Source organism: Schistocerca nitens, chromosome 3 (genome assembly GCF_023898315.1).
Source record: "Schistocerca nitens isolate TAMUIC-IGC-003100 chromosome 3, iqSchNite1.1, whole genome shotgun sequence".
Taxonomy (NCBI): domain Eukaryota; kingdom Metazoa; phylum Arthropoda; class Insecta; order Orthoptera; family Acrididae; genus Schistocerca; species Schistocerca nitens.
In genome coordinates, this window is record NC_064616.1 from 278,541,145 (window position 1) to 278,567,932 (window position 26,788).

Here is a 26,788-nt window from a genome sequence, read left to right on the forward strand (position 1 = left end):
ATTCCCGTGTCCTTACAAAATCCTTCCAATTAATCTACATTTTTCTCGCCATTTTTTATCAATTTCGGAAGTGGCGCCTGCTCTGTTAAAAATGGTAGCGGTAACAGTCTTGAAATGGGTCCATCTAATGGACAGCTACTGAATTAAAGATGTTATCCGGACCCTTGCTTCTTTATAACCAAATCTATATGCACTTAAGAGGTGCTTGATACAGTTGGCAGCTGAAGTTTCACTTTATTAGTCGGATATCCTTTAAAGTCATTTTCTGTCTTATATTTCACGAAAAACTACATAACGAGCTGTGTACACGGCATCAAGTTACCGTTTCAACCAACGAAGGCGCAAGAGTTCGTTTTTATTATACTTTTTTTCCTAGTTGAAATAGCAAGGAATGTTACCTGCGCACGTGACACCTTGCTACGTAGTTACATTTTTTTTTTTTCCGATGGTGGAAAGAAAATGTGGCGAAACGATCCCTCACAAAAATCTCGATTCGAGAGCAGAAATGGAGTTTCCGTTCAAAATATTCAGATCTATCTCTACATGGATACTCTGCAAATCACATTTAAGTGCCTGGCAGAGGGTTCATCGAACCACCTTCACAATTCTCTATTATTCCAAACTCGTATAGCTCGCGGAAAGAACGAACACCTATATCTTTCCGTACCAGCTCTATTTTCCCTTATTTTATCGTTGTGATCGTTTCTTCATATGTAGCTCGTTATCAACAAAATTTTTTCGCATTCGGAGGAGAAAGTTGGTGATTGGAATTTCGTGAGAAGATTCCGTAACAATGAAACACTCCTTTCTTTTAATGATTTCCAGGCCGTATCCTGTATCATTTCTGTGACACTCTCTCCCATATTTCGCGATAATTCAAAACGTACTGCCCTTCCTTGAACTTCTTCGATGTACTCCGTCAGTCCTATCTGGTAAGTTTCCCCACACAGCACAGCAGTATTCTAAAGGAGGACGCACAAGCGTGGTGTAGGTAGCCTCCTTCGTAGGTCTGCTACATTTTCTAAATGTCCTGCTAATAAAACGCAGTCTTTGGTTAGTCTTCTCCACAACATTTTCTATGTGTTCCTTCCAATTTAAGTTGTTCGTAATTGTAATACCCAGGTATTTAGTTGAATTTATGGCTTTTAGGTTAAACTGATTTATCGTGTAACCGAAGTTTAACGAATTCCCTTTAGCACTCATGTAGATGACCTTACACTTTAAGTTATTTAGGGTCAACTGCCAATTTTTACATCATTCAGATATCTCTTTTAAATCTCTTTGCAGTTAGTTTTGATCTTCTGATGACTTTATTAGTCGATATACGACAGCGTCATCTGCAAAAAACCTAATACGGCTGCTCAGATTGTCTCCCAAATCGTTTATATGAATAAGGAACAGCAAAGGGCCTGTAACACTACCTTGGGGAACGTCAGAACTCACTTCTGTTCTACTTTCTGAATCGGTGAGAACCGAGGAGCCGCCAGCACCAGCCATAGGGTCCCAAAAAATCAACGGATCGCTTTAACATAAGTCGAAACCGATCATGATAAACAAATGTTATGGCGATCTTAATTGTTGTTTTAACCAAAATTCTGGCATTTTTTGTTCTCCGACAACAGCATTTTTCCGATAGTCAACTTCTTTTCACTGCTAAAGCAGGACACGTAACTCTTAAAAAATGTATCCGTCAGTAAAATGAACATAGTTCTCTCATGTGAAATTGAAATAACACGAAATTAAATTTACATCCCAGACCTGACTGTTCGTGCAAAAAATTTTGCATGTGCTTCAGTACTGAAACACGGGGTTCCCGGATGATAACGGTGAGACTTCACAGCGTATTTCTCCGTGCCTCGTTAGTTCATAAACTACGTTTTTACCTCGCACTGGATTTCACATAGCAATTTTACGTGCGTATTTTACGTGTAAAAGTAGGGTAACTTTGAATCTCTGTATCTCTGAAACGGGTTAATATATGAAGAAAATTTTCAAGATTGTTAGAGAAAAGGATATCAGGAATACATCGTAAAACATTTCAGCCATTTTCTGTGTATAGCCGTCTCGGATATTTTGGTACCCAAAAGACTAATTCTTGAGGTGTTTCTCTATAATTTATAATGATTTTTGAAAACTGGGAGACATCTCCTCTAGATAAATTCCTAGCCAATATACAGTTAAAATCTGAGCAATTTGCTGCGGTTATTTATTATTTACATTTCTTCTCGTTCAAGGTTTTACTTGTAGAAGTAGAGTAAATTGAAACCTCTATTTTGGAAGCGGTTAAAAATATAAAAATTTTGTAGGCTATTTTAGATCAATACCTTATGAACACAGGGTTGAAATTTGAGCCATTTCTGTGCATAACTGCTTGGAATCCTCAACCGATTTGCTCCATTTGCCTAAGCAGGAGAAAGTGTGTAATAGTCACATTTTAACACTGTACTGCAGGGCAGTGACACTAAGAAGATCCTTCTGCTGGGTATGAATATGGTCCCTAGCCGAAGGGGTATCAAATACACTTCACCTATCTTTTTATCGCCAATAGTAACTGAGGTATGAGAACCAGAAACTCCAGTTTTTATGCGCGGCGTTTTGGAACATGTTAGGTACGCATGCTATCTCATGCATACCGACTATGTATGTGTGCACTGACAAGAAGCCAGACATATCGTTCACAGGCAAACTGTCGTGATCCATCGTTTTTATCTTCTGTGGATTGCTTAACTGTAACATGGGTTCCACGGTACCATAAATCTCTATCGACGCTGATCTACGAACCAAAAATACCTGCCCAATTATCGTACTGCAGAAATGAGAGTTACAGTTCACCTTTGAATCCGAATACGGTAGTTACTGGCGCGTTTTCAGATGGTTGACAAGTGAAAACTAGCTTAAGGCCAGAGTACAAAATTTCGTGCTACGATCGGTATTAGATTCCTCGACCTTTAGGTTTCTAGGCAGGCACCCTACCGTCCGATCAGTTTTTTTATTTCGATCCGTTTCTTCGTCATTTTTCGCCAGGGCTTCTTTGCCGATGTCGCTCGACATCTTTCAAATTCCATCGATAAGAAATTCATGCTTTTTTTATTTATTGCAGAAGGTGATCAGTCCTCTCACCGAACCATCCTCACTATCGTGCTGGCTACTGACCACCAGGCCTGACATATAGCTACTAAAAATCTTTGTATTCTCCAACTTACACCAATGCGTCAAATATACAGATACAATTTTGAAAAAACGCCTATTAAGCTGTGGTATAATTATTTTTATAGCGTCTTCCAGAACTAATAGTCACATCGGTAATGAAATAAATATTCCAACCAAATTTATGTGACCAATAATGATCAGATTTGCTGCCTGCGTACACCAGGCGCTCCCAGGTCCTTGAAGTGACATTTGCTTTTTGAAATTCCTAAAATTACTTCCTAACAGCGTACCGTTTCCTCTCGTAATTGCACTCAAACGCTCAAATACCTAAAACAGAAGGTAGTATAGTCTGGGTATCGATAGAGGTACGGATACTGTATGAAATCTTACGGACAAAAAATAAATGTAATAAACCTCGGTGTTGCGGATACGTAATCACTACAGGAATGGGTTAAGAGAGAACTTTGTCATAGCCTTTCTTTGTCACCTGCATTTCATACCAACGGGAAAAATAACAGTTGACGGTTCAAATGGCTCTAAGCAATATGAGACTTAACATCTGAGGTCATCAGTCCCCTAGACTTAGAACTACTTAAACCTAACTAACCTAAGGACATCACACACATACCATGCCCGAGACAGGATTCGAACCTGCGACCGGAGCAGCAGCGCAGTTCCAAACTGAAGCGTCTAGAACCGCTCGGCCACATCGGTCGGCTCGGGCTGCCGAAAATAAAGTTTAGGGCAATTGCGTGTTGCAATATTAGGCATGCCAGTTTCTTTCACTGTCATCTACCGGATACTGTTCATTGCTTACTAAGACAGTTGCTGTTGAATACCCAGTTATTTTGGGTTCAGAGACAATACGCGGTAATGTCCGAGTAAAAAGTAACAGGTTTTGCAACTCTAGGCAGTGAGATTTCAAACGGCAGAGTATAGGTTCCAGAAAGTCACTTTGCTCAGCTTCTGTCCTGTAACACGGCACAAACCCTACGGTGTGTGTGAAGAACATGAAATTGCAATGACGCAAATATGACAGGGAATAATGAGACAGCTGATGGGAACGCCTGTCATATGGTAGTAGACAGCAGTTTACTTACTGTTTTAGAATTTCTTTGACATTGATACGTTGCTCTTCCACAAATGTTTTTATTTTGTTCCAGGTTTGATTTTTCTGCTGCTACCCGCGTTTGGTCACTGCCTGCCGAGGCAGAGAACGGGTGCATTTTCGGACAACTTCGTCGGCGATGGCACACAAGACATTGCTCTCTCCATCCTACAGGTAAATTTAATTGACCTTCTATCGAGTTAATGCTTCTAAAAGTAGCGATTATAACTGCAGGTCTTTATTTATACAAGAAAGGAAATTCATTTTATGTGGGCTAGTAATTCGTGTCGCGACCCAATGAGTTTTGCGCGCGATCGGTCTACCCTTCTACAACTGTATCAGACGTTGATTCAGTCCCGTCTCCATTATGAGAGCCTAGCTTACGGTTCGGCATTGCCTTCCGCATTGCTGTTGCTTGACCCCATACTTCACTGCGGGATCCGACTCGCAACTGGAGCTTTGCGCACATGCCTTGTAAACACCTACTTGTGGAGGCTGGTGACCTCCATTGCGGATCCGGCGCCAAAGACTACTGGCCGCTTATGCTGCTCATGTTTGTAGCTTGCCCGGGCATCCAAATGACCTTCTGCTGTTCCCCAACTCGGTCGTCTATCTTCCAGAACGGCGGCCCCGGTCAGGGTGTTCGTTCGCAGTTCGCGTCCGGGCTCTTCTCTCTGGGGTTGAGTTTTTCCCTCTCCCACCTCTTTTCCGGACCCCCCTGTGTACACCCCCGTGGTGTGTGCCCCACCCATGCCTTCGGCTGGATTTGGCACAGGGCCCGGACTCAGGGCTTCCGCCGGCGCTTTCTTTCCATCCTTGCCGCGTTTCACGGTTCTGACGTGGTCTATACTCACGGTTCGATGGTTGCTGGTCGAGTTGGTTATGCTATTACTCTTGGGGATCATTCTGAACAACGTTCATTGCTGGCTGGCTGCAGTGTTTTCACTGCTGGTCGCCATCCCTCGCGCCCTACAGTATATCCACTCCTACTCAGCTAAGTCATTCATTATCTGTAGTGACTCCCTGAGCGGTTTACGAGCTATCGACTAGTGTTTTCCTCGCTCTCGTCTGGTGATGGCTAACCAGGAGTCCATCCATACTCTTGCCCATTGCGGCCGATCCGTGGTTTTTATGTGGACCCCAGGTCATGTCCGCATCCTGTGTTGACATGCTGGCCAAACAGGCAGTCGGTGCACCGGCTTTGGAGATTGGCCTTTGGGAGTGTGATCTCCGTTCACTTTTGCGGCAGAAGGTCCTTGGTACCTGCGGTGATGAATGGCGCACCCTGCCTTCACCCAACAAACTTCGGATCGTCAAGGGGACTGCCGGTGTATGGCGCTCCTCCTTGCGGGCCTCTCGCAAGGACACTGTTCACTGTTGTATTCTGCCGGTTGCGCATTGGCCACACCTCGATGACGCAGGGTTATTTATTGCGCCACGAGGACCCACCTCTCTGTCGCTGTGGTTCAGCATTGACAGTGGTCCACATTTTGTTGGACTGTCCACTTTTAACTGCGCTCAGGCAGACGTTTGTGCTACATGATACGCTCCCTGCAATTTAACGGATGACGCTGCCATGGCAGGCTTAGTTTTGAGTTTTATTCGTGCAGGGGGCTATTATCGCTCTATCTGAGGGTTTGCCTCTTTCTTTTGTTTTGAGTCTGGCCTTTGGCCTACGGTTTTAAATTGGCCTTTTTAGTGTCAATCTTGGTGGTTGACTTTTCCGTTTCTTGTTTCCATGGTCGGCCAACCACTATAACACACTACGTGTTTTTAATTCCTCTTTTCTGGTCTTTGTCTATGTCTTTCTTGTTCTGTGTCATCCCTTGTCATCTCTGTTGCTGGTTTTTGTTCCTTGTGGATGTTTCATGTTCGTGGAAAAAGGGACCGATGGCCTTTGTAGTGTGGTCCCTTCAACCCCCGCAAACCAACCAACCAGTTTTGCGCCCATTGATTGGAATTTTTGTGCTCATACCCATACGTTCAAGTATCTTAAGGAAGCAAGACGGGAAATCAAGGTGCCGTCGACGACGTAGTCATGAGACGTAGCACAAGCTCACCGTTGCGAAAGACGGGGAAAGCAATCAGCCACACCCAATTGCAAAGGAATCATACTGGCATTTGAATTTAAGGATTCACGGAAACGATGAAAACCTAAATGTGGATGGTCGAATGGCATTTTAAAACGTCCAGCGTTTTAACAAATTGTTATTACACATGTTAAAAATCACAAAAATGCGGGACTGAAATTATTTAAATAAGAAATCAGTAAAAATGTTGCCGAGCACTAAAAATGTTTTTACTCTTAAATGTCTGCTTGTAAAGTGTATTTTCCTCTTCCCTGTCTAGACTATCTTGATTCAGTCTTCCAATGTATTATATCTTATGCAACGTTGGTCAAACTCACTTCCAGCATGTTTCCAAATTTTGTTACCGAAACTTTTGGTTTCCTGGGAGACCATTTCTGTACGTAATGAAGTAGGGAAAGTTATCATACCGTCTGATGTTATTTTCATAATTGATACAATGTCCCAGTAACCATATTACGGTGTTGGTGTTACGTTTTGTGGTAGGATACATTTTGGATGCAGGGCGTTGTAGGTTGGTTTCGAAGCTCCATTTCAGAAGGACAAGTCCATCCCTGATAAGCCTCCAGTTGTTCAAATGACCACATCAAGTGAGACTGTGAAAAAAAGGAATCGACTACTCTACATGAGGAGCATTTATTTATGGCAATAGGTACTATTCTGCAGAACTTTTCGTTTGTTGTAATGACACTGTTCACAACACTGTACCATGTGGATATAACGTGACATGTATACATTTTGAGGATTAGGTTTGTCCAGAGTCTTCCAGTCGGTGGGGAATTACTTGTATTGTATGTTGTTGGACTTTCCCCCGTTTCCGTTCACGCTGAAAAGGTCTCGTCTGGTGGTTTCTGTTTAGGGCACTAGCGTCTGTGTCACGGGCTTGGAGGTAGAATTCACTAATATGTTGTAGTAGCTTTAGCTTTGCTTATCTCGATTGGGTATGCATACTTCCCGATGGCACTATTTCGAAAATACGTGCAGTGATATTGCCGGGACTTCGGTTTAGCGGTGTTATCCTCTTGAGAAACAACGCCGTACATTCCTGTTGATATGAAGTAGTTCTAGGCCATCAAAAAAAAAGGAAAGCTCTGAGCACTATGGAACTTAACAGCTGAGATCATCAGTCCCCTAGAACTTAGAACTACTTAAACCTAACTAAGCTAAGGGCATCACACACATCCATGCCCGAGGCAGGATTCGAACTAGGCCATCAGATTCCATTGATTTGGCTAGCGTATCATACGACAGCTTGAATATGCTTCCCTTTAATATGTATCTGCTAGTTAGTCGCATTATCCTTTGCCTTGCATTTTAGGAATTGGAAAAAAAACTGCGTGACATACGCGTAGTATTCGTTGCACAATACATAAGTTTTTAAGATTCTAACCTTCTAAAATTATGTTCACGACTCGCCATTTATTCTCCATAATTGCCCCTTTTGTTTGTGACATATCTGCGCATTTTTGATGATATCTTCAGCGGCCACCTGTGTAAAATGACTCCTAGCGTTCTGCGATTGTCTAGAACTCGTGCCCACGGTATGTCTAGGTTGTCGAGATGCCTTACATTTACGATTTTACATTTTGAGTCAGTTACGCCTGCGACGCGACGCTATATTCTTCAATGGCTCGTTTCATTTCTTAAGACAGCGAAGTCATCAGCATATTCTCTTAGGATTAGCGTTTGAAATACCTGATAAATTTTCGTTGACATTGTAGCAACGGCTCAAATGACAGCTCGAAAAGAAGAGTAGAGGGTGGACGCCGATGTGGCATACCGCGTTGGATGTTAAAACATTTTGACCGTCGATAAATTTGTACTATAGTGGATATGTCAGTGATCATATTTAGAGTTTTATTACATACTCTTCCAGAGAAACTTTCTCCCTTATTCTCGTTACGTATTGACGGCCGGAAAGATCAAAGGCTTTATGGAAGTAGACGAAAAAAAGTCAAACAGCAGCAGCCAGCCGAGAGACACGCAGCAACGGGGAAGTATCCGATTTTGTGACTTTTTCGAGTTCCTAACCAGAAGCGAATTTTATATAATCTGTTTGCTTTAATAGTTTAAGTTTAATATCTAATAGCCACAGTTCTCGCGTTTTCGTTTGCGTCGGAAAGTAAACCGATTTTGTGACATATTACAAGTTTCTAATCAGTGGCGAATTATTTAGTTTCGCCTGAGTGCTTCGGTAGTTAGGTTTTTGAATCTCTGTGTATTAATCTAATTTATTACACACATTTCCTGCGTTTTTGGCAGGGTCTACAGTAGTGTTCCGCAGCATGTGCTGATAGTCCATTTATGTAGGTAGTTTAGTTTTCCACGGTCTTCAGTATGGACAGGGACTGTGATTGTTGTGTGCAGATGTGAGTCTTGTTGGTGACACTTCTCTCTCAGCTCCAGGCTGTGATAGCTTCGGTTACACAGCTTGAGGCTGCAGTGGATGGGCACCACCGTTGTGTGCCAGCTGTGGGTATCCAACGGACGTCCAGCTCGTCAGAGTCCTCCGATCAGTCCTCACAGGTAACCAGCCCAGTTATTGCAGGCACTGAGGTTGACCTCTCACCTGTGGTCCAGTGGGAGGTCGCCCCAGGGTGTAGCAGGCAGTGAAATAGTTCCCAGGCGGCCGCATGTAAGGCGTCCCCAGTTAGTCGGACAAACAGGTCCAGGGGCTGTCTGTGGCTGACACTGTCACTGAGCCAGATGCCGTCGCCTGTGCTGTTCCAGAGGGAACCTCTCAGCCTGCAAGATGCAGACAGTCACAGAGGGTGGGATTATTGATAGTTGGGAGCTCCAACATTAGGCGCATTATGGGGTCCCTTTGGAACACGGATTCATAGAACGGGAAGAAAACCAGTGTGCACTCCGTATGCGTGCCGGGTGGAGTCATTCCAGATGTGGAACAGATCCATCCGGTTACCATGATGAGCACACAGTGCAGCCAACTACAGGTGGTGGCTTACGTTGGTACCAATTGGTACCAATGATATGTCACTTTGTATCGGAAGAGGTTCTCTCTGGTTTCGAGTGGCTAACAGAACCGCTAACGGCTGCCAGTCTCGCTTGTGAGATGAGAGCAGAGCTGACAATTTGTAGCATAATTGACAGGACCTACTGCGGACCTCTGGTACGGAACCGAGTGGAAGGTTTAAATCAGAGGCTGACGGTTCTGCGACCGTGTAGGCTGCAGATTACTCGACTTGCGCCAAAGGGTGGTTGAGTTTCGGGTTCCATTGAATAGGTCAGGAGTCCACTACACGCAGGAGGTGGCTACGTGGGTAGCAGGGGCTGTGTGGCATGGACTGGGCGGTTTTTAGGTTAGAGGCTCTCCATAAAACACACAAAGGGCTTCAGTCACAATGGGTGCAGGCCGAACACAGGTTGGTTCAAATGGCTCTGAGCACTATGGGACTTAACTTCTCAGGTCATCAGTCCCCTAGAACTTATAACTACTTAAACCTAACTAACCTAAGGACATCACACACATCCATGCCCGAGACAGGATTCGAACCTGCGACCGTAGCGGTCACGCGGTTCCGGACTGACGCGCCTAGAACCGCTCGGCCACTCCGGCCGGCGGCCGAACACAGGAAGAACGTAGATACAGGAACCATCGGTATAACAGTTGTAAATTGTCATAGCTGTGTTCGGGAAGTACCGGAGCTCCAAGCGCTAATAGAAAACACTGATGATCAAATCGTTGTAAGCACTGAAAGCAGGCTAAAGCCGGAGATAAGCTCAGCCGAAATTTTTACGAAGAACCTAACGGTGTTCCGAAAGGATAGGCTAAACACGGTGGACCGAAGACCTCAGCAGTTTGGTCCCATAAGATCTTACCACTAAACACGGTGGGCGGTAGCGTATTTGTTGCTGTTAGAGGTAGTTTATCTTGTCACGAAATTGGAGTAGATAGTTCCTGTGAGTTACTATGGGTAGAGGTCATTGTTGGCAACCGGAATAAAATAATAGTTAGATTCTTTTACCGACCTCCCAATTTAGATGATACAGTTGCTGAAAAGCTTAAAGAAAACTTGAGTTCGATTTCAAACACATACGCGACTCACACGATTATAGTTAGTGGTGACTTTAATTTACTCTTGATATGTTGGCGAAAATACATGTTTAATTCCAGAGGTACGCATAAAACATCATCCGAAATTGTGCTAAACGCATTCTCTGAAAATTATTTCGAGCTGTTAGTTCTTGAGCCTACGCGAGCAGTAAATCGTTGTGAAAACACACTAGACCTCTAAGCAACAAATAATCCTCAGTAAATATTGAGCATCAAAGCGGATACAGGGATTAGTGAACACAGGGTAGTCGTAGCACTATTGAATATTGTATCCCCCAAATCCTCCAAAAATAAACGAAAAATATACCTTTTAAAAAAAGCCGACAAAAATTCACTTGACGCCTTTCTGACAGACAATCTCCACTAATTCCAAATTAACAATATAATTGTAGACCAGATGTGGCTCGAATTCAGAGAAATGTTATCGGCAGTAATTGAGAGTTTTATACCAAATAAATTAACAAACGACGGAGCTGATCCTCCGTGGTAAACAAAATGGGCCAGAACACTGTTGCAGAAATAACGAAACAAATATGCCAAATTTAAACAGACGCAAAATCCCCAAGATTGGCGATCTTTTATAGAAGCTCGAAATTTAGCGTAGACTTCAATGCGAGATGCTTACAATAGTTTCCACAACGAAAAAGTGTCTCGAAACCTGGCAGAAAATCCTAAGAGGTGATGGTCGTATGTGAAATATCCCAGCGACAAGACACAATCAATGCCTTCCCTGCGCCATAGCAATGGAGGATACTGTCTAAGACATTGCTGCCAAAACAGAGCGACTAAACATAACAGTCCGAAGTGTCTTCACAAAAGAAGACTAAATAAATATCGCAGAATTCCAATCAAGAACAGCTGGAAACATGTGTAACATAGAAGTAGATATCCTCGGAGAAGTGAAGCAACTTAAATCACTTAATAAAACCAAGTCTTTTCGTTCAGACTGTATACCAATTAGGTTCCTTTCAGAGTATGCTGATGCAATAGCTCCATACTTACCATATACAACTGTTCGCTCGACGAAAGTTCCACACCCAAAGACTGGAAAGATGCACAGGTCACACCAATATTCAAGAAATGTAGGAAGAGTAATCTATTAAATTTCAGCCTCATATCATTAACGTCGATATGTTGCAGGATTTTGGAACATATATTGTGTTCCTATATTCTGAATTACCTCGAAGAAAACGGACTATTGACACACAGTCAACATGGGTTTATAAAACATTGTTCTTTGAAACACAACTAGCTCTTTATTCGCATGAAGTGTTGAGTGCTATTGAGAAGGTATTTCAGATTGATTACATATTTCTGGATTTTATGGAAGGCTTTTGACACTGTACAACAGAAGCGGCCTGTAGTGAAATTGCGTGCTTCTGCAATACCGTCTCAATTACGTGACTGGATTCGTGACTTCCTGTCAGAGGGGTTATAGTTCTTAGTGATTGACGGAAAGTCATCGAGTAAAACAGAAGTGATTTCTGGCGTTCCCCAAGGTAGTGTTACAGGCCCTTTGCTGTTCCTTATCTATATAAACGATTTGGGGAACAATCTGAGCAGCCGTCTTAGGATGTTTGCAGATGACGCTGTCATTTATCGACTAATAAAGTCATCAGAAGATCAAAACAAATTGCAAAACGATTTAGAAAAGATAACTGGATGGTGCAAAAATTAACAGTTGACCCTAAATAATGAAAATTGTAGGGTCATCCACGTGAGTGCTAAAAGGAATCCTATAAACTTCGATTACACGATAAATCAAACCTAAAGGCCTCAAATTCAACTAAATAATTAGGAATTACAATAATGAACAACTTAAATTGGAAGGAGCACACAGAAAATGTTGTAGGGGAAGGCTAACCAAAGACTGCGTTTTATTGACAGGACATTTAGAAAATGTAACAGATTTACTAAGGAGTCACTACGCTTGTCCGTCCTCTTTTAGAATATTGTTGCCCGGTGTGGGATCCTTACCAGAGAGGACTGACGGAGTACATCGAAAAAGATCAAAGAAGGGCAGCAAGTTTTGTATTATCGCGAAATAGGGGAGAGAGTGTCACTGAAATGATACAGGATTTGGTGGACATCATTAAAACAAAGGTGTTTCTCATTGCGACGGAATTTTTTCACGAAATTCCAATCACCAACGTTCTCCTCCGAATGCGAAAATATTTTCTTTGACACCGACCTACATAGGGAGAAACGATCACCATGATAAAATAAGGGAAATCAGAGCTCGTACGGAAAGATATAGGTGTTCGTTCTTCAGCGCGCTATACGAGGCTGGGATAGTAGAGAATTGTGCAGGTGGTCCGATGAACACTTTGCAGAGTATGCTGGACACAGCAGTTATTCAACTGACGTCTCTAAATTTCAGAAACACCTGACATTATAGTCTTTCCAGGGATTCAAACCTGATGGCTTTCAAGCAATTTTTGAGCAATAACGTCATCCCGTTGTTAATAGCTCTGGCGACAGTTTTGTGGCCAAAACTCAGCTGTGTAATAGGCCACATATTTTAGACGTTTTTCAGTCCGTTTTTAGTTGGTACGAGAACAGTTTTGCACTCTTTAATCTCGTCAGGTACAAGTTCAAATGGTTCAAATGGCTCTGAGCACTATGGGACTTAGCTGCTGTGGTCGTCAGTCCCCTAGAACTTAGAACTACTTGAACCTAACTAACCTAAGGACATCACACACATCCATGCACGAGGCAGGATTCGAACCTGCGACCGTAGCGGTCGCGCGATTCCAGACTGTAGCGCCTAGAACCCCTCGGCCACTCCGGCCGGCCAGGTAAAAGACCGCCACGAATTATGTCATTTAAATTCGCAATGAAAGTAATCCCGACGATATTCCAGAATTTCAGATGGCCCTGCAGCTTGATGAGCTGGTGACTTAATAACAAATTCAAATACTTCATCCACGCTAAAATCAGCTAAACATTCTGTTCTCTTTAGTGGTTCCTGTTTGCCATTTGTATGGCTTCAGCTATTAATAGTTAAACGGTGTGACTCACGGAGTAGCCGGCCGAAGTGGCCGTGCGGTTAAAGGCGCTGCAGTCTGGAACCGCAAGACCGCTACGGTCGCAGGTTCGAATCCTGCCTCGGGCATGGATGTTTGTGATGTCCTTAGATTAGTTAGGTTTAACTAGTTCTAAGTTCTAGGGGACTAATGACCTCAGCAGTTGAGTCCCATAGTGCTCAGAGCCATTTGAACAATTTGACTCACGGAGTAGAGCTCTGGTAATGCCATTCTATTTCATTAACCATCTCGATTTGGTGATATATTTCTATGCTTTGCTTGCAGTTTGTGTAGAAATGGGTGTCTGCTGTTGGTTTGATTTTTGGTGGGGTGATACAGGGACGCTGTCTCGATTCCTGTTGTGGAGCTTGCTTCAATATTAATATTAAAGTCATCTCTTCCCTTTTGATTGAAATGAGTTTAATTTCCTCATGTGTTGCTTGTGTTCGTTTGTGAGGTTGGAGTTTTCCTGCGGCTGTCTATGGATTCTGAAGTAAAATTCCTTGGTTTCCTTTACTTTGGTTTTATGTCTTCCATGAAATACTAAACATGTTCGTAAGCGTCTTTTAGCTGTTGTGGTCCACCTTTCGACGTGAAACTATAAAGTGAACGTATGAAGTTGGTCCATGTTCTGACAACTCAAGTTAGTCTGTTATCTAGATGGGAGACGTTTGGCATCTATCGGCCTTGATGCCTTTTTGTGGGTTGTTTGTCTGGAGTGGGGATGCCACCTGTATTGAGTACTCGTTGAAGAATTTTCTCTTTTTATCACTTTGGATGGTCTAAGTCGACCGTAGGAAAGTGTACTGCACAAATGTAGAGTATTTTAACTTGCGCGTATCCCTGAGCCGCAAATTCTTGACAAAGTCTCGCAGTTCTTTACAGCATTTAAAATTCTGTCGCTGGTCTTTCCTATGAAGCACACAGACAGTCGTTTCCATTAAGTAGATTTGGCGTGTTTTGTCTGAGAAGGTAAATTTTCATATTTAAACAAGGCAGTTCGTTCCACCTTTGTTTCTGCCTGGCGGGACGTAAACTTTCAGAGGGGGTCGTAGTAAATTTTGCACGTGATTCCTCTCCTCTCCCCAACTGGGATACCTTCATGCAGGATGATGACCGTGCCTGTGTTTGCTTAGAGTGCGATATTCACGGTTATTTGAAAGCCAGGTACCCTTCTCTCGCTCTTCTCTCGAGCATAATTTCGGCGTCAGTGTCATATATTAATTGCTGCAGTGCAACTATTTTTGTTGTTGTCGGCTATTTGCACGTGAAAATGTCACGGTACGGCGTGCCTGAACGTATAGCGCTTGTGGAGGCCTACTATGCGAGCAATAACAACCCGACTGTGACTCAAAGGAAGTTTGCGACAGAATTACAGCTGAAGGCAACCATTCAAAGTGTGCTAACAATCAAGAATTTGATTCGCAAGTTTGAGAGAACGGGTGCTGTTCGTTATGACAGTTTTAGCAATGTCGGTCGTCCAAAAAGGGTGAAAAAGCCTGAAAACCTGGAGAAGACACGCACCGTGGTTCAAACCAGCCCCAGAAAATCGATCAGACGTGCTGCACAACAGGTGGGATATAACTGGGACACAATGCGACGAATTTTTGTTGGAAACTTGGACCTCTTCCCATACAAAATTCAAACCTATCAGCCATTAAGCTCAAGGGCTATGGAACAGCAGTTTTTTGCCAACGCTATTGTCCAAAGAATTGACGAACAGGCCTTTGATGTGTATATGATTTGCTTTAGCAGCGAGGCCCACTTTCATTTGGATAGGTACGTCAATAAGCAAAATTAGCGCATTTAGGGGAGTGAGAATCAGCATTTCGCTATCGAGAAGCATCTTCACTCTCAACGGGGGACTGTGTTGCGTGCTGTGCCCTGCCACAGAATAATCGGTGTGATATTCCTTGATGGCACGGTGACTACCGAACGCTACGTGAAGGTTTTGGAAGATGATTTCATCCCCATTATCCAAAGTGACCCTGATTTCGACTAGCTGTGGTTCATAGAAGGTGGAGATCGACTCCATCGAAACAGGAGTGTGTTTGATGTCCTGGAGCAGCACTTTGGGGACTGCATTCTGGCTCTGGGGTCCCCAGAGGTCACGCATGGACCTCGACTGGCTGCCACATTCTCCGTATCTGAACACAAGCGACTCCTTTTCATGGGGCTATATTAAAGACAAGGTGTACAGCAACAACCCCCAAAACCATAACTCAGCTGTAAACAGCCATTCAGGAGGTCACCGACAGCATTGATTTTCCGGCACTTCAGCGGGGCATGCAGAACTTCATATACGTCTGCACACCATCATTGCCAATGAGGGCACGCATATCGGACATGTCGTAACGTAAATCCGAATATCTGTAGTGACGCTTACATGTTGAATAAAGTACGTGCACTCCGTAGTTTGGTTTGTAACTAATTTAGGTTTGTTTCATATAGTTCAATAGTTGTCACCCTATGTTCCAGCGTGCATATTCGAAGTGTTCAGATATTCATGTCAAAACTCTGTACTTACCATGTTAATTGTCACACTTGAGGCAACATCTCAACCACTTCCTCTAACCGGTTACTTGGCGGTGATAATGCCGTTACCTGGTCACCAAAAATTGTTAAGCGCTTTTTAATAAAATGAGATGGGATGAAGCTAGAAATGTCTAGGAAAAATGTGGATACGCGAGGTGAGCAAGTTAGTATCATTGCAACTGCTACCGTGCCCAAGGAACCGAAGAATATATTAAGACAAACACAACTAGCTCTTTATTCACATGAAGTGCTGAGTGCTATTGAAAAAGGGATTTCAGGTCGATTCCGTATTCCTGAATTTCCGAAAGGCTTTTGACACTGTTCCACACAAGCGGCACGTAGTAAAATTGCGTGCTTATGGAATATCGTCTCAGTTATGTGACTGGATTTGCGATTTCCTGTCAGAGGGGTCACAGTTAGTAGTAACTGACGGAAAGTCATCGAGTAAAACAGAAGTGATTTCAGGCGTTCCCCAAGGTAGTGTTACAGGTCCTATGTTGTTCCTTATCTGTATAAACGATTTGGGAGCAGCCGCCTTCGGTTGTTTGCAGTTGACGCTGTCGTTTATCGACTAATAATGTCGTCAGGAGATCAAAACAAACTGCAAAACGATTTAGAAAAAATATCTGAATTTTGCGAAAAGTGGAGTTGACCCTAAATAACGAAAACTGTGAGGTCATCCACATGAGTACTAAAAGGAGCTCGTTAAACTTCGGTTACAGTTAAATCAGTCTAATTTCAAGCCGTAAATTCAACTAAATACCTAGGTATCACAATTACGAACAACTTAATTTGGAAAAAACACGTAGAAAATGTTGTGGGGAAGGCTAACCAAAGGCTGCGTTTTATTGGCACGACACTTAGAAAATGTAACAGACCTACTAAGGAGACTGCCTACACTACGCTTGTCCGTCCTCTTTTAGAATACTGCTGCGCGGTGTGTGATTCTTACCAGGTAGGACTGACGGAGTACGTCGAAAAAGTTCAAAGAAGGGCAGCACGTTTTGTATTATCGCGAAATATGGGAGAGAGTGTCACAGAAATGATACAGGATTTGGGCTGGAAATCATTAAAAGAAAGGCGTTTTTCGTTGCGACGGAATCTTCTCACGAAGTTTCTCCTCCAAATGCGAAAATATTTTGTTGACACCGACCTACATAGGGCAGAACGATCACCACGATAAAATGAGGGAAATCAGAGCTCGTACGGAAAGATATAGGTGTTCGTTCTTTGCGCGCGCTATACGAGATTGGAATATTAGAGAATTGTGAAGGTGGTTCGATGAACGCTCTGCCAGGCACTTCAATGTGATTCGCAGAGTATCCATGTAGATGCAGATGTAGACAAGCAGTAGGATATATGAAATTGGAACGCCAACAGTAGACTAGAACAGTACAGAGAAAAAAACAATTTAAAAATTTCTCGGTGATAGTAAGTCTGCATTGACGTTTGTGAATCCACATAAACCATTCTGCTTTCAACGACATTGTCACCAACGCTTCGAAAAGCGGGATTAGCCGAGCGGTCTGGGGCGCTGCAGTCATGGACTGCGCGGCTGGTCCCGGCGGAGGTTCGAGTCCTCCCTCGGGCATGGGTGAGTGTGTTTGTCCTTAGGATAATTTAGGTTAAGTAGTGTGTAAGCTTATCGACTGATGACCTTAGCAGTTAAGTCCTATAAGTTTTCATACATATTTGAGCATTCATCAACGCTTCCAAAATACTTAATTCCTTGTTGGTAAAAATGTCGTGTGACTAGGGCCTCCCGTCGGGTAGACCGTTCGCCGGGTGCAAGTCTTTCGATTTGACGCCACTTCCCTGAGCGAAGAAAATCTCAGATCCAGCCGGGAATCGAACCCGGGCCCTTAGGATTGACATTCCGTCGCGCTGACCACTTTTTAATCTCACTTTGTTCGTTTTCGTTCGTTTCATCTGCTCGGGGCGGACGTCGCTAGACACCCGTTTCAGTTCGTGTTGATCCATTAACTCAGTTTTTTTTATTACGGAGGGCAGCCAACCCTCTGACCGAACACGCTGAGCTACCGCACCGGTGACCACTCAGCTACCGGGGACGGACTCCTTGTTGGTACCCGCGCGGTCGGGGCGCCTTGTCACGGCCCGCGCGGCTGCCCCCGTCGGAGGTTCGGGTCCTCCCTCGGGCATGGCTGTGTGTGTTGTCCTTCGCGTACGTTAAAGTTAGATTAAGTAGTGCGTAAGCTTAGGGACCGTTGACCTCAGCAGTTTGGTCCCATAAGACCTTACCACAAATTTCCCTGTTGGTAGTTCTCTTCTGACATGCCTGTGATATCCCCTCATTATCATATCACCCTCGTTCTGTACTGCTGTTGGGAGTTTCGGCGACAGTAGCGTAGTCTAAGATGTTGACTGCCACATAATCTTTCACGCTGCTGTGCCGTAGGAGTACGCAGAGAGCGATCAGAACGTGGCTTTCTCGCCTCTGGGCTACGCGACTCTGCTGGCCGCTGCGGCGGAGGGTGCTTCCGGCATGACGCGTCGCCAACTGGAGTGGGCCCTGCGCCTACCTGACGACAGACAGCTGGCGAGGAGCGCCTACCAGACCGCCCTGCGCGCCGTCGTAAGTATCGTAGTAGCGGTCATTCTTTAACCACTTCTGCTTTATTTCGTAATCCCGAAGGCAAACTAGTATAACTTTGTCACGACACTGAACACACATGCAAACACCGTGCCTCCAAATGGCTCAGTTGTTCGAGCATAACCCACTGGCATCTGATCTCCTTCATCCAAATAGTAAAAAATTAACATTTCCTTAAAAAGAGAATGTGATTTATTTGGCCAGATAACCAAAAAGTAGGAATAGACTATAAAGATAGAAAAATGATATGGAAGTGGACGGACGAAACAAGAAGAGGAGCAGATACGGAAAGGTGTCCGACAAGGTTGCGCACTATCCTCTGTTATCTTTAACCTATACATTGAAGAGGCGCTGAAAAAAGTAAGGGAAAATTCACAGACAGGTGTAGTAATTCATGGCCAACGAATAGATATGATAAGAAATGCCGATGATATAGCTGTCCTGGCTGAAAGTGAAGAAGATCTTGTAGTCCTACTGAATAGAATGGATAAAGTTATGGGGGAAGGATATAATATGAGAATTAATAAAGCAAAAACAAAAGTAATGGCATGCGACAAAAAAGATCAAGTGAAAGTCCAAGTTCATGTAGGCAATGAACTGCGTGAACAAGTTGATACATTTACTTATCTGGGCAGTAATATTACCAGGGATGGAAGGAGCAAGGCAGAAGTGAGAAGTAGAATTGCTCAAGCTGCTTTTAACAAGAAGAAAAACATCTTAACATCTAAGAGCATCAGCCTTGAAATCAGGAAAAGATTTTTGAAATCATATGTCTGGAGTGTGGCATGCTATGGGTGTGAAACATGGACATTCGGGACACAGGAAGACCAGAAGCTAAATTCTTTTGAAATGTGGTGCTATAGACGCATGCTCAAAATAAAATGTATCGACAAAGTCACAAACGAAGTGGTTCTGGAAAGAGCAGGTTAGAAGAGAAGCTTCTGTAGTTTCATTGTTAAAAGAAGAGTGCAATATACAGACCATCTATTAAGACATAAAGGACTCCTGAACACAATCATAGAGGGATATGTCGAGGGAAAAAGACCAAGATGAAGACCACGACTGAGGTACATGGATCAAATCGTGAAAGATGTGGGATGTAACACCTATAAAGAAATGAAGAGAAAAGCTGAAAGACCACAGAATGGAGACAAGCTGCCATTGTAGCTGTTGAAAACCAATCCTTGGATTGACCACAACAGAAGAAGAAGGAGAACCAAAATATATCGCCACATGCCACTGGTGAAGTAGACATTCAGATTAGTGAAGAAAAACTTTCTGTAATTTTCGTTAATACTTCCCTTGGCTACAAGATTGGGAAAACCCAACGCACTTCACTTGCAGCTTCTGTTAGTCAGGTGCAAGAGTTAAAAATACCGTCACTGCGATAGTTAGAGGCAATCATTACACGCTGTCCGACTCAGATACTGAACATGACCACAAATAATACTAATCGGTACCCGCCATCTACTTATTTATAAAAATTTAGTCAGCTTATTATGACAATGTTACGTTACTAGAGCATTCTGAAAAGTAATACCTTCGTTTTCTTTGTGAAAACTGTTGATGCTTTTAAAATAACAGACATTATTAACATTCTACATCTTTATTCTTCACGTGTACATATTTATTTCTAAACAGTTACCCTGGCAACGAACACATTTCACCCAACGACAGATCAGTTTGTTAATACCGTCACTGTAAAATGTTTGGCCGTGTTGAGAGAACCACAGCCTCGCCTCCGCTTTCACAGCTGCAACACTATCAAAGTGACGTCCTCGAAACTGTTCTTTAAGTTTGGGAAACAGATGAAAATCGGATGAGACCAATTCGGAATTGTATGGAGGATTATCGATGAAAATGAGCCCGAGGTTTCGGACTGTTGGCAGCGCACGTGTGCGGTCTGTCTCTGTCATGCCGAGGGAGAGGGTGCCCGGATGTGGACCAACTTTTCGAAACTCTATTACAGTACGCTGTTTCTCGCGCACCGACGTAGTTAAATTGCAAACCGCCATGCTAGAGGCTACAATTCGGGGCCCTCTAGCGGCAAAGGACTGGAAACGTACAGACATGAATAACGAGGATGCAGAAGTTATTAGTACTTGTTTGATTCAAAAAGCTTTTTCACACAAAAAAGTAGATGGCATCACTTTTCAGCGCACCCTCATATTAGTTGCATCGTAGGAAATTCAGCTTTATAATTTTGAAATTTACGTCGATATTCTGATAAGACATTATTTTAGCCAATTACTACTCTCAAATTTTAAATTGAGAAACATTCCCTAAAATATAATCCAAATTAAGAAATTTCTGTGTAAAATCAAGACAATGAACAGGCTGAGGAAATAAATTAAAAACATGAAATATAGCGTGTATCAGGATGTACATTAGTTTTGAATACTGCGTTAGTTGACATTACTCTGAACAAGGATATGTGCCGGTTTTCAAAAGATGAAAATATTGGCGTTTCGAGCAAATGAATGGGACAGAGATAGGCACCTAAGTTTCGTAATGTATATTGCATTTAATACCAATAAAGCCTTCAATTTTGAAACTTCCTGGCAGATTAAAACTGTGTGTCATACCGAGACTCGAACTCGGGACCTTTGCCTTTCGCGGGCAAGTGCTCTACCGCAGAAGGCAAAGGTCCCGAGTTCGAGTCTCTGTCCGGCACACAGTTTCAATCTGCCAGGAAGTTTCATATCAGCGCACACTCCGCTGTAGAGTGAAAATTTCATTCTAGAAACCTTCCATCTTGTCCGACATATAGTGAAATATCGTGTAGATGTCCGGTGCTAAACTACAGACACACTGCTTCATACTCCGCCGAGAGAAGCCACCTAGTCTGTGTCGCTTGAGGCGTATGAATCACTAAATGCCGTATTTTAACTGACTGCATTTCATATCGTGTAACATTGTATAACTTGCCTTCTGTTTCAGACAAGTGTAGCAACGCTTTCAGGTTTTGTGAACTCAAGCTTAAGACCCCATTGTTTGGAGGTCTTAATGTGTTGACGGAATGGCTGACTCACCCTTTTGTGGTCCACTGATCAGCTACATGTATTACTTTTAGCGTACTGAGGAAGAGATTAAAATGCCCTTATCATAAGCAAAACTTTTAATACTGGATTTTCTGTGAGAAAACTTTAATTGTCTGATTATGAAGTAAGACTAATGTTGTATGCAGACTAAATTATACCAAATGAAGTAAGTTATCACACATTATAATTAGACCGATAACATATACTGTGAGATTTCTTCCAAACTGAACTTAAATCTAAGTGGTACAGCGTCAGCTAATAATTGTAGTAGACAGTAACAATCTTTGACGTCATTTGCAGCTCACTTACCATCATTGATAGTTATTACCTCTTAAACCAACTGAACGCAGTAAGTTGTTAAAAATTGGTGGGATAGTTCTAATTTTCAATTGCGTGAAGAGCAGACACAGTAAAAATCTGCTTTCATACATGTTACAATAGTTCTTCGTTGGAGAGAAAGGTGCAGCCGATACCTCTATTCCTCGTGAACAATAACTTACAAATATTATCGAAGTCTAAAATGGAAGTCCCATTTTACGTTTATAACAACACTTCAGTTGGTAACACTTTATTACGACTTAACCAAAACGCGCTCTCACATGAAAAAATGTCCACGCTGTCCTAAAAAGTAGAAAATATATATATATAATACGTATACTTACTTCGTCTCTGTAGCAATATCTTTTAAAAAGTAAATAGGTTTTTGTTACTGTATGTTTTTAATGTTATTTTTATTTCTTTTTTAGATGGACGATGGTGCTAAGAACCAAGGTCTCCGATCGTGGTTATATGTGTACAGGAACTTCACAATAAACGAGGCGTACAGCCAGGTTTTAAAGAAATACTACTTGACCGAAGTCAAAAACGTAGAGAGAATTGCGGACCAACCAACCACAATGCCAAATGAAGACGTGATGGAAGTGGGCAAGGGAAAAGGAGATGAAATGAAGAATCCCATGGAATCCGAAGAGAATGTGGAAGGAAACAAGCCTTCGAAGAAAAAAGAGAATGCATCGGAGTCTAATAAAACAAATACAGAGGCAAGCGCGGAAGACCGTAATCCACACAAATCGCACGAAACACCTATGATGGCGGTGGGAAATGCAGAGCCAGTTAAAGAGGAACCGAAAAAAGATTCAATGATGTCGCAAATGGATGTGAAGGGGCCAGTTAAAAACGTGAACGAAAAGGACGAGGAAATGGAAACGCCGACAAAAGAAAAAATTACCATGGCCAGTAATATGCCATCAAATCAGGATACTTCGTCGAAAGACAACATGCTAACGCCAGAGCAGAGTGCTATGTCTGAAACAGCTATGTCGGACAAAATTGATTCGATGATAAAGCGAGGGAGAGCAGCTGCAGATATGAAGCTAGGCTCCATGCTCGAAGACTCGCTACGGCTGGATGCCATAGACGAGAAAAACCGCATTGAGCAAGCCATCGCGCAGGATGAAGCCCGCTTTCCTTTAAAGGTCATCATGTCAGGACTCTCGGCTAATAACTTCGTCCGAAAGACTGCTCAAAGTAAGTGTCTTCATTCACATCTCTATATCCTAATTACATATGTGACATATCGGTTACTTTCTGATTTTTTATTTTTTTTAAGCCCATCCCTTACTTAAATAATTCCCTACACTTTTGGTCCATGTATCATCCTCTCCCCAGTAAGAGGAAGTTTTTTCTTTCGTTTTCTTACTTTCCTTAGTCTGACCATTTCCCTGAGCAATATTTTATTAGTATACAGGATGTTACAAAAAGGTACGGCCAAACTTTCAGGAAACATTCCTCACACACAAAGAAAGAAAATATGTTATGTGGACATGTGTCCGGAAACGCTTACTTTCCATGTTAGAGCTCATTTTATTACTTCTCTTCAAGTCACATTAATCATGGAATGGAAACACACAGCAACAGAACGTACCAGCGTGACTTCAAACACTTTGTTATAGGAAATGTTCAAAATGTCCTCCGTTAGCGAGGATACATGCATCCACCCTCCGTCGCATGGAATCCCTGATGCGCTGATGCAGCCCTGGAGAATGGCGTATTGTATCACAGCCGTCCACAATACGAGCACGAAGAGTCTCTACATTTGGTACCGGGGTTGCGTAGGCAAGAGCTTTCAAATGCCCCCATAAATGAAAGTCAAGAGGGTTGAGGTCAGGAGAGCGTGGAGGCCATGGAATTGGTCCGCTTCTACCAATCCATCGGTTACCGAATCTGTTGTTGAGAAGCGTACGAACACTTCGACTGAAATGTGCAGGAGCTACATCGTGCAATAACCACATGTTGTGTCGTACTTGTAAAGGCACATGTTCCAGCAGCAAAGGTAGAGTATCCCGTATTAAATCATGGCGGTGAATCGAGGAAGTACAGTACATACTGACGAAACTAAAATGAGCTCTAACATGGAAATTAAGCGTTTCCTGACGCATGTCCACATAACATCTTTTCTTTATTTGTGTGTGAGGAATGTGTCCTGAAAGTTTGGCCGTACGTTTTTGTAACACCCTGTATACATTGACGAGCCAAAACATTATGACCACCTGCTTAATAGCTTGTTTGTCCGACTTTGGAACGAAATACATCACTGATTATGCGTATCAGCAATCAATTTGTTAATAGGTTTCTGGAGGTATGTGGCATTAGATGTCTACGCACATGACATGAAATTCGAGTAAATGATGGGTCGCTGACTTGCATACGCGGTGATGGTGCCCAGTAGCGACCTAGATGCGTTCTATAGGATTTTAATTAGGAAGATTTGGACGACAAGACTTGAACATGAGTTCACAATAATGCTCGTCAAACCACTGTAACATGGTTCTAACCCCGAGACACGGACAGTTACGCTGCTGAAAGATGACATTGCCGTCGGAGGAAGACATCCAGCATGAAGGGATGCAGGTGGAGAATGTGTCCCATAGTATAATAGTATAATACTGCCACAACCAGCCTGTGCTCATGGTCTGCTGCACATTTCTTGCCGTCACTCACGTCGATTAGGGCGTTTGTGGAGACGGCCACCACCTGCAGGGAAAACCAAATCAAAGACAAGATTCATGTTTTTTTTTAAAAAAATTACTTTGTATTCTTATTCGCTAAAACCGCTCGCGTCGCTAATGTTAAAGACAATGTGGTACGCTGTGCAACAGCATCCGTTGAATACGGGTACTGCAGTAAGTTACTAACAAGGGAACCTCCCCATCGCACCCCCCTCAGATTTAGTTATAAGTTGGCACAGTGGATAGGCCTTGAAAAACTGAACACAGATCAGTCGAGAAAACAGGAATAAGTTGTGTGGAACTGTGAAAAAATAAGCAAAATATACAAACTGAGTAGTTCATGGGAAGATAGGCAACATCAAGGACACTGGGAATGCAGGAGCGCCGTGGTCTCGTGGTAACGTCAGCAGCTGCGGAACGAAAGGTCCTTGGTTCAAATCTTCCATCGAGTGAAAAGTTTAATTTTTTATTTTCAGTTTATGTGACAAACTCTTATGTTTTCATCACTTTTTTGGGAGTGATTATCACATCCACAAGAAAACCTAAATCGGGCAAGGTAGAAGAATCTTTTTACCCATTCGCCAAGTGTACAAGTTTGGTGGGTCGACAACATATTCCTGTCATGTGACGCACATGCCGTCACCAGTGTCGTATAGAATATATCAGATGTGTTTTCCTGTGGAGGAATCAGTTGAACCCATTGGAGAGGCACGTCCTTTCGTCTACTAATCGCACGGTTTTGCGGTGCAGTCGGAAAACACAGACACTAAACTTATTACAGTGAACAGAGACGTTAATGAACGATCTGACAGATCATAACTTTGCGAAAATAAAGAAAGTAAAATTTTCACTCGTGGGAAGACTTGAACCAAGGACCTCTCGTTCCGCAGTTGCTCACGCTAACCACGGGATCCTTGATTTTCTCTATCTTGCGCATGGACTACTCAGTTTGTACGTTTTGCTTATTTTTTCACAGTTCCACACAACTTCTTCCTGTTTTCTCAATTGATCTGTGTTCAGTTTATCAAGGCCTATCCACTGTGCCAAGTTATAACTAAATCTGAGGGGGGTGCGATGGGGAGGTTCCCTTGTAAGATTGTTCCTAATTATTCTCGGCATGAGTGGCAATGTTTGTGAGCCGTGACTGTGTTGGATAATTATTTGTAATTTCTGTTACCAGTCATTTTATTTTTTGTTTTATGTTTAATCCAACATAATACAACGCATTTCGAACATATTCTTTTCATCTTCAGGCGTTTATACATACATACAGAGAAATGTTACTTAAAAATAAACCGTCGTAAACTAGGATTAATCTAGAACTCTTTGTCCATTGTGTGTTACTGTAGCGGCTGGTGTGGCATTTGGGGGAGAGGAGGGGGGGGGGGCAATGGATGGCCAGAAATCGAAGTCATTGATGTCTTCTGCTGGTTTTCTTCCTTGTGGTTGACTATGTATTTATAGGATGCAGGTAGTTTTGCATCAGTTGTGAGTTACGAAACTAGAGTGAAAGGCTTTTGTATGACAGTTGATCACTTACGATTTCATCACCTTGCAGCTTAATTTGCATCACTGGCGTAATGGCGGAGCTGTTGATTAACATTGCACTATTGCACATTGTATTTTGTCTCCGATTTCCAACGTAATTCACTGCACAAATTTCTTCGACATACATGTAAACATTATAAACGTAACACAAGATGGCGGCCTTGTATCATGTGAGTCAGTGTCGATTAGCGAGCTTTTGTATCGATATTCTTGGTACTGACAGATTTGTAGTCATTTATTTACATTTACACATCTTGAATATGTTGTTGGAAATGGCTTAAGACTGTTGAAGAACTTGTGTCTTTGAATTTGGTTATCTCATTAAGAATGTTATATACATGCTTTGTATTATGTATGAAAATTTCCATTTCTTATATGATATCTGTTCTTTTACTTTTCCTATTTTGTGTAAAATTTCGTGGTCGTCTTCATTTTCAAAGGGTGGCCTGTGTCTTTAATGTGAGTAGCTACAGCTAATTCATTTATCAAGCCTGTAGCAGTCTAAATGTTCGTTGAATCGGGTTCTGAAATTTCTGCCTGTTTGGCAGATATAATATTTATTACATTAGCTGCAGGTAATTTTCTAAATTCCAGATGCA

The 26,788-nt window shown here is 42.6% G+C and overlaps 1 protein-coding gene across 1 annotated transcript in view; it reads left to right on the forward strand.

The window, feature by feature from the left end:
• The window catches only part of LOC126249179 (serine protease inhibitor 3/4), a 92,353-nt gene that overhangs the window by 22,661 nt on the left and 42,904 nt on the right, over positions 1–26,788 (forward strand). Inside the window, exons 2-4 of the mRNA XM_049950834.1 lie at positions 4,314–4,432; positions 18,398–18,574; positions 22,380–23,160. Of these exons, the coding sequence (XP_049806791.1) occupies positions 4,314–4,432; positions 18,398–18,574; positions 22,380–23,160 (1,077 nt within the window). The remainder of the gene's footprint in view (positions 1–4,313; positions 4,433–18,397; positions 18,575–22,379; positions 23,161–26,788) is intronic.